At 44.3% G+C, this 7,760-nt stretch overlaps 1 protein-coding gene across 1 annotated transcript; it reads left to right on the forward strand.

The window, feature by feature from the left end:
- The first annotated feature begins 227 nt into the window (after positions 1-227).
- On the forward strand, positions 228-1,965 carry LOC100766574 (polypyrimidine tract-binding protein 1-like). Its single transcript, XM_035453634.1, has one exon. The coding sequence runs from the start codon at positions 280-282 to the stop codon at positions 1,867-1,869; it is 1,590 nt and encodes a 529-aa protein (XP_035309525.1). The 5' UTR covers positions 228-279; the 3' UTR covers positions 1,870-1,965.
- Positions 1,966-7,760: the final 5,795 nt, after the last annotated feature.

Consider the following 7,760-nt stretch of genomic DNA (forward strand, 5'->3'; position numbering starts at 1 on the left):
CCCTCAGGGTGTCAAGGCCAGGCCTTAAACAGGATTCACCTCAGTTCAGACTCCACCCTTAAAAATCTTGCTTTTGTCCCCCAGATAAGATGAAAAGTACAAGAGCTCCTGGACTAATTGGAGGCATGTTGGGAGGGGAGAGTGAGCTATGAGAAAGAGAAGAGGAGCAGAGGAGGAGAGAGAAGGACATGAGGGAGCAGGAAGATTGAGTCAGACAAGAAAAGAGGAGAGAGATTCCTGTGCCTCCGCTCCGTCCCCCTCGGGGCTGCTCTGTGTGCCATGGACGGCATCGTCCCAGACATAGCAGTCGGTACAAAGCGGGGCTCCGAGGAGCTCTTCTCCACGTGTGTCAGCAGCGGCCCCTTCATCATGAGCAGCTCGACTTCTGCAGCCAATGGAAATGATAGCAAGAAGTTTAAAGGTGACAACAGGAACACAGAGGTCCCTTCCAGAGTCATCCATGTCCGCTCACTGCCCAGTGATGTCACTGAGGGCGAGGTTATCTCTCTGGGGCTGCCCTTTGGGAAGGTCACCAACCTCCTTATGCTGAAGGGGAAAAACCAGGCCTTCATTGAAATGAACACAGAGGAGGCTGCCAACACTATGGTCAACTACTATACATCAGTGGCACCTGTGCTGCGTGGACAGCCCATCTACCTCCAGTTCTCCAACCACAAGGAGCTCAAAACTGACAGCTCACCCAACCATGCACGTGCCCAGGCAGCCCTGCAGGCTGTGAACTCTGTGCAGTCTGGAAACCTGGCCTTGGCAGCCTCTGCCGCTGCCGTGGATGCGGGGATGGCAATGGCAGGCCAGAGCCCAGTGCTAAGGATCCTTGTTGAAAACCTCTTCTACCCAGTGACCCTGGATGTTCTGCACCAGATCTTCTCTAAGTTTGGCACAGTTCTCAAGATCATCACGTTTACCAAGAATAACCGGTTCCAGGCACTGCTGCAGTATGCCGACCCTGTGAGCGCCCAACATGCCAAGCTGTCGCTGGATGGCCAGAACATCTACAAAGCCTGGTGCTCGTTGCGCATTGACTTCTCCAAGCTCACTAGTCTTTATGTCAAGTACAACAATGACAAGAGCAGGGACTACACTCGCCCCGACTTGCCCTCTGGGGACAGCCAGCCTTCGCTGGACCAGACCATGGCTGCAGCCTTTGGCCTCTCTGTTCCTAATGTCCACGGAGCGTTGGCCCCCCTGGCCATACCTTCTGCTGCTTCGGCTGCTGCAGCTGGCCGCATTGCCATTCCAGGCCTGGCAGGTGCCGGAAATTCCGTCCTTCTGGTCAGCAACCTGAACCCTGAGAGAGTCACACCCCAAAGCCTCTTTATTCTCTTCGGAGTCTATGGTGACGTGCTGCGGGTGAAGATTCTGTTCAACAACAAAGAAAATGCACTTGTCCAGATGGCGGATGGCAGTCAGGCCCAGCGGGCCATGAGCCACCTGAATGGACACAAGCTACACGGGAAGTCATTGCGCATCATACTGTCGAAGCATCAGAGTGTGCAGCTGCCTCGGGAGGGACAGGAGGACCAGGGCCTCACCAAGGACTATGGTAGCTCACCACTGCACCGCTTCAAGAAGCCGGGCTCCAAGAACTTCCAGAATATCTTTCCGCCCTCACCTACTCTCCACCTCTCCAATATCCCGCCCTCTTTGTCAGAAGACGACCTCAAGAACCTCTTCTCCAGCAACGGTGGTGTGGTCAAAGGCTTCAAGTTCTTCCAGAAGGACCGAAAGATGGCCCTGATCCAGATGGGCTCTGTGGAGGAGGCCGTGCAGGCGCTAATTGAACTGCACAACCATGACCTGGGCGACAACCACCACCTGCGTGTGTCCTTCTCCAAGTCCACCATCTAGGTGCCTGTGGGCCTGCAACAGCTTCCACCATTCCAGAAAAGCCACTTTAAAAGCAGCTGAAGTGACCTTACATACCAGAGATTTTATTCTTTTAAAGAGATCAGTTTACCTGTTTTTAAACAAATTAAATCTAGTCCACACACACACACACACACACACACACACACACACACACACACACACATATACTCACACACAAACACATATGTATGTGCACACATGTGTATTGACATCTACAAACATATGTGAATACAAATCCCCGCTAATATTCCTTGTATTGCTTTCTAAATGTTTCTATTTGGAACTAGAACATTCCAAGCTAATTAACTGCATTAATGTGAAAATAATGTCACAGTTACCTGAGTCTCCAGTTTTTGTGTATAATGTTAACCAAATCCCCTTTCATGTATGTTTTGCATTCTGTCTGATTCTCTCCATGCCATCTGCCCAAGGTTCCCCATTGATATTTACAGTTCAGGTCAGATACTGCACACAGTTTGTATTTCCATTTTGTCTCTCTTTCCATCATCCCTTCTGGCCAGAAATAGATCATGGTTTTCTTTCAAGTCCCTCAGGATGGCTTTCTAATACATGGGCTAATGTTGTGGGGCCTTGGCTTGACATTTTATTCTATATGCTTAATACATACCAACAAGAATTTTGATGTTCCACAGGAAAGTGATTTGAATTACAAGCAGTGTTTAAAGAAGTATTTCTATATTCTGCACATGGGTCATGTCCATGTGTCTTTGCCTCTTTAAACATTTGGCCCTCTAGTCAACATATTTTGTTACTAAAACTTCTATACTTTATTAGATTTTCTTTAAGTGTTTTATTACACTCTATTTATTTTTATATAGTATGTATATTAATACTCTTCTTAAGCCTGTTGCACATGTATCTGGAAAAGAAAGGACAACTTCCAGAATCCAGAGACAAATTGTCACTTACCATGTGAGTTCTGGGAGTTGTACTCAGGTCCACAAATTTGGTGGCAAGTGTCTTTACTCACCAAGGCATCACACAGACCCCATTTTCTTTATTGATTATTTTTCTATATGCTCTGCTCTCTATTTGCAGTATTAATTACAGATCTATATTTGAGCTTTGGGCATGGTGGGTTGTGTCTTCTAGGACTTGTAAGGCTGGTGCAGAAAGAGTGCAGTCTCAAGTCACTTTTGGTTTCTAGGCCAGGCTGGAATACAGAGAAAAAGGAGGTCTCAAAACCAAACAAAAAAGAAAAACACATTTGATTTCCATGGCTTTCTTCTCCTCTTGATGTCTTTAATGCCTTCATTTTCTGAACTATATGGAATTTTCTGGATTGAGTTCCAAACTAGAAACTAACATCATGGGCTGGCAGGATGGATCAGTTGTATAATGATGCTTACTCCCAATCCTCAAGAATTGATGTGTGTCAGGAAACACATGGTGGAAAGACAAATTGCCTGCTGCAAATTGTCCTCAACAAACACACACACACACACACACACACACACACACACACACACGAGACAGACACTCAAACGAAACATGTAAAAATGTAATATGTAACATTACAACAAATATGTAAAACATGTTACAAATCAAGTTGAATAGATTGACTTTGTTATACATTTGATAAGTGAGGTAATTTTTACTATCTCCCCTTTGGAGTCCAGTGACATGAGTGTAATGATATCATGACTTATCTATTGATTATTTTACTTGTTCACTGAATGGAGGGATTTGAATCATGTTTGGCTTGCAATTAGGTTCTATAAACAGTTACTTAGCACATTTGCATTCATGTTACTTTGAAAAATTGAAGACCCAAGCCCTTTGATTGTCAGTGTTTTGTTGTCTAGGCAGGTGCGCTGGCAGGACTCAGTTCACTGGAATTGTGTCTTCATTCTCTAACTGACTTGAGTGCCCAGTTAGGAATCTGCTGACCACTGTTCCTACATTAAAGTCCAATGAAAGAATGGGGGGATTCCTGGCTGGATTCTCTGAGAGAAACATGCTCATTTGTCAGGAACATCTATCTGTTTTTCCCTGAAGACCACCTCAAGTCTGTCTTCCACCTGGCTGCCTCTTGCATAGTTTTTGTACAGCACTACAGGGAAATTCCTTCACTCCCTTCCAGAAATGTCCTTTCTTAGTCAGTGCACTCATCTACTAGACTCTTATGCACTATACCCTCTAGAAATTTAGTAGAATATTCTTGGGCCAAGGATGTGAGTTCTGACATCTACAGTCAAATTGTATAGTACTTTTCCCATTTTGAGTTCAGTGGCAAATTTGTAGATAATTGTGGATGGTGTGTTGATTAAATGCATACCTGTTAATTATGGTCTACACATAAAGGTCAGGATAAGAATAATTTTTGATGGGTCAGAATACGAAAATTATTTATTAACTATGACCACTAGGTGGTGCCACCAATGAAGGAAAACAATGTGGTTACTCTTGGTGACCAATCAAGGATCACCCACAGCCTTGAGTTGCACATAAATGAACATGTGCACTTAAACATGAATGTGTGCATACATAAGAAAGGATCTAATGACTCTTTGTAATTAACAATAGTGTTAATGTGTTTTTGTGCATAAAAAGCCATGCATTGCCGGGCATTGGTGGCCCACTTCTTTAATCCTAGCACTCGGAAGGCAGAGGCAGGCAGATCTTTTTGGGATCCAGGCCAGCCTGGTCTACAAGAGCTAGTTCCAGGACAGCCTCCAGGGCCACAGAGAAACCCTGTTTCGAAAAACCAAATAAATAAATAAATAAATAAATAAATAAATAAATATTAAAATGATACCAATAATTGATGTTTTAGAATCATGAAAATATGTAGAAGAACATTTAGGTATAAGGAACTTGAAATACAAAAGGCACTTCCCTGATCCAGAGAATGCCAATACTAAGACACTGCATGACTTTGTCCTATGTAATATATTACCCAATCAGTACAGTTTTGCAAGCCTCTGAACTGACTTACCTATGTCAACCTGGATTGTACACATCTGCCCAGGAAAGTTCTCTCTAATTAGAAATTAGCACTTGTATACTGCCGGGTGGTATTGAATACTGCTTAGCAATGGAGAGGCAGAGGTATGATGGTCTCTGTGAGTTTGAGAACATCCTGGTCTACAAGAGCTAGTTTCAGGACAGGCTCCAAAGCCACAGAGAAACCTGTTTTGAAAACCTGGAAAAAAAAAGAAATTGAATACTTAGTAGTTCAAGCAATCCTGCATAAAATGTACAGCCATCAATTCTGTCTTTTTCATTTACATGGAAACAATTAATGCATGCAGGAAAACTGTGATACAGAAAGTCATTCATCATAGCTCATCCATAGTTCTTCATGATGCAGACACCTGCATCTAACTTCCTCCAACTTGAGACTGTGATTCCTACCATCTCATTTGTTTGCCCCTGAAGTGTACACTGTGCACTGTTTCCTGCTCTTCTGTTCTGAAGGAAAAACCATGCTTCAAACATAAGTCCTTTCCCTGGTCTGCAATGGACAATTCGCTATGTGACTCAAACTAGTACTTTTAAGACTCTGTGGTGCTGCAGACTTTTAATCCAATATTTAGAGTGGTTTGCCAGGATAACAAGAGCAATGAAAATAACCTGTGGGGCTACAGACATGGTTCAAATCCACTCAATCAATATAGGAGACCTTGTCACAAAACTGCTTTGCAAAAGACTGGAGATGGGTATATACACTGCCCTCTGTCTGGTGGTGGGTGCCCTAGCCTCAGAACCCTCATCCAGTGGTTGAGGGAAGCAGAGGCAGACATCCACAGATACACACTGAACTGAACTCTGGGACTTAGTTGCAGAGAGGGAGGAACGAAGATCAAAGGGGTTAGTACCAGGTTGGAGAAACCCACAGAAACAGCTGGCCTGTGCATGGGGGAACACATTGACCCCAGATGCAGTCTGGGAGGCCAGTACAGGACTGATCCAGACCCCTGAACATGGATATCAATGAGGAGGCCTCTGCACTCTCAGAGGCCCCTGGTAGTGGATTAGTATTTTTCCCTGGTGTAAGAAGGGACTTTGAGAGCCCATCCCTCATGAAGGGAGGCACTCTTGCCCTGGACACATGGGGGAGGGCCTAGGCCCAGCCCAGGATGATGTGGTGGACTTTGCAGAGCCCCCCTTGAGGGCCCTACCCTGCCTGAGGAGTGGAGGGTGGATGGGCTGGAGGTAGGTCTGGGTGGGGTAGGAGGGGTGAGGGGGAGGGGAGGGAGAGGGAGAAGGGATTGACGTGTGAAACAAGCTTGTTCCTAATTTGAACTAATAAAAAAATAAATATAAAAAAAAGACTGGAGATGCAGCATTTCTGGAATCAATATACCTTTATGTCACATGAGAGGTTAATGCTGGTTGTGATCCTGTAATGGTCCCTTGAGCAGCATTTAGAGGCCTGCTGTTTTAGTAGAGGAATAGGCATTTCTGCTGGCTTTAAATCAGGGTTGTCTCCTTTGTTATTGGAATATAGCTGGATAAACGTGAGGAGCAAACATTTACATCTCATCATATTGTATTATAACCCTCATGGTTTGCATGCTACTTGTCTTTGGAGAATTTAAGATGCAGTCCTCCATTACCTAAATTCTATTTTCTGACTTAATGTCTCCTAAGAACTGGTAAATCTGTATAGTATAATTTCTACTGCCATTGCATCTATACTTCAAGATCACAGTTTGGCAGCGGAGTGTTCCTCTACAAAGGAAATTAACTCCAAGTGTATTCAAACCATAGATAATAATCCAGACAGTGGTTGTGTATGCCTTTAATCCCAGCGCTCAGGATGCAAAGGCAGGTGGATCTCTGTGAGTTCGAGACTATCTTGGTCTACAAGAGCTTGTTCTAGGACTGTCTACAAAGCCACAAAGAAAACCAGTCTCAAAAAAAATAAAATTACCATAGCTATTATAATTTCAAAGTGTAGAAGTTCTGGGAGACACTAAAGGGACCAGAGTTTGGCAAATCTGTGCTTCATAGTGACATGACAAGCACTAAGGCTTCCTGCATTTAACAGTGATGTCAACAAGGACATTTCAAAGCACAGTTGCAATCCCAATGCTCTGCACAGTTCCAGCCATCAGAGTGAAGATACTCAGTCTGCCAGCTGGCCATGAGAATTGAAAAGACCATTCAGGACCCTTTGAGTCACATGGAAATAAACTGGAGCATAAAGGACCATTAGGTTTATGCAGGATAATTAATGCAAGACCAGGCATGAATATGACAAACTCTGTATCTGTCCACTGACTCCCACTCAGGCATGGGAGGATCCTCCACACTGGCTCCCTTGGCACTTCTCCCAGTCTGGGAATGGTAGCCCCAAGTTAACCATGTTGTGGCTTTCCAATTCCTCTAAGCTCAACTCCCTGCATCAGCACTCACAGCACAGCAATACTGACCAAAAGAACAGTTTTCTACAAAGACAAGCCTGGAGATGACAGCAGGAAGGACCCAGAACTTCTGTCTGGGAGATTGCCTGGAGGACATGATTGTCTAGTGACACCTGAGTGACAAGAGATTCTCCCAGAGGATTACACTGTGCTTTAAATAGTTCCTGATCCTGTCTTCCACCCCAGACAAAGACCTTTTCTACATCAGCAGAGATAATCATATCAATAGCACTTGTCCCAGGCTCCAAGAACATACTCTGCTACCTTCCTGATCTCCAAAGGCACTTAATCTTCTCTCTTCTGAAAACAAAGTAGCTAGCAAACTTTTACAGCCCTCTACAGTATGTGGAGTGGAGTAAATTTCTGTCACTCAGGTGAAAGAGTAGCCAAACTATTAACAACTAAAGAGAGATTTCAGGAAACAATAGGAGAGTTTTGTTATGTGGCTTCACACTGAGGTCACTTTCTATCTTACTT

Source organism: Cricetulus griseus, unplaced genomic scaffold (assembly GCF_003668045.3).
Source record: "Cricetulus griseus strain 17A/GY unplaced genomic scaffold, alternate assembly CriGri-PICRH-1.0 unplaced_scaffold_1, whole genome shotgun sequence".
Classification (NCBI taxonomy): domain Eukaryota; kingdom Metazoa; phylum Chordata; class Mammalia; order Rodentia; family Cricetidae; genus Cricetulus; species Cricetulus griseus.

What these genes read in the sequence shown, in the direction of transcription:
- LOC100766574 (XM_035453634.1), top strand. Translation starts at nt 280, where the DNA reads ATGGACGGCATCGTCCCAGACATAGCAGTCGGTACAAAGCGGGGCTCC.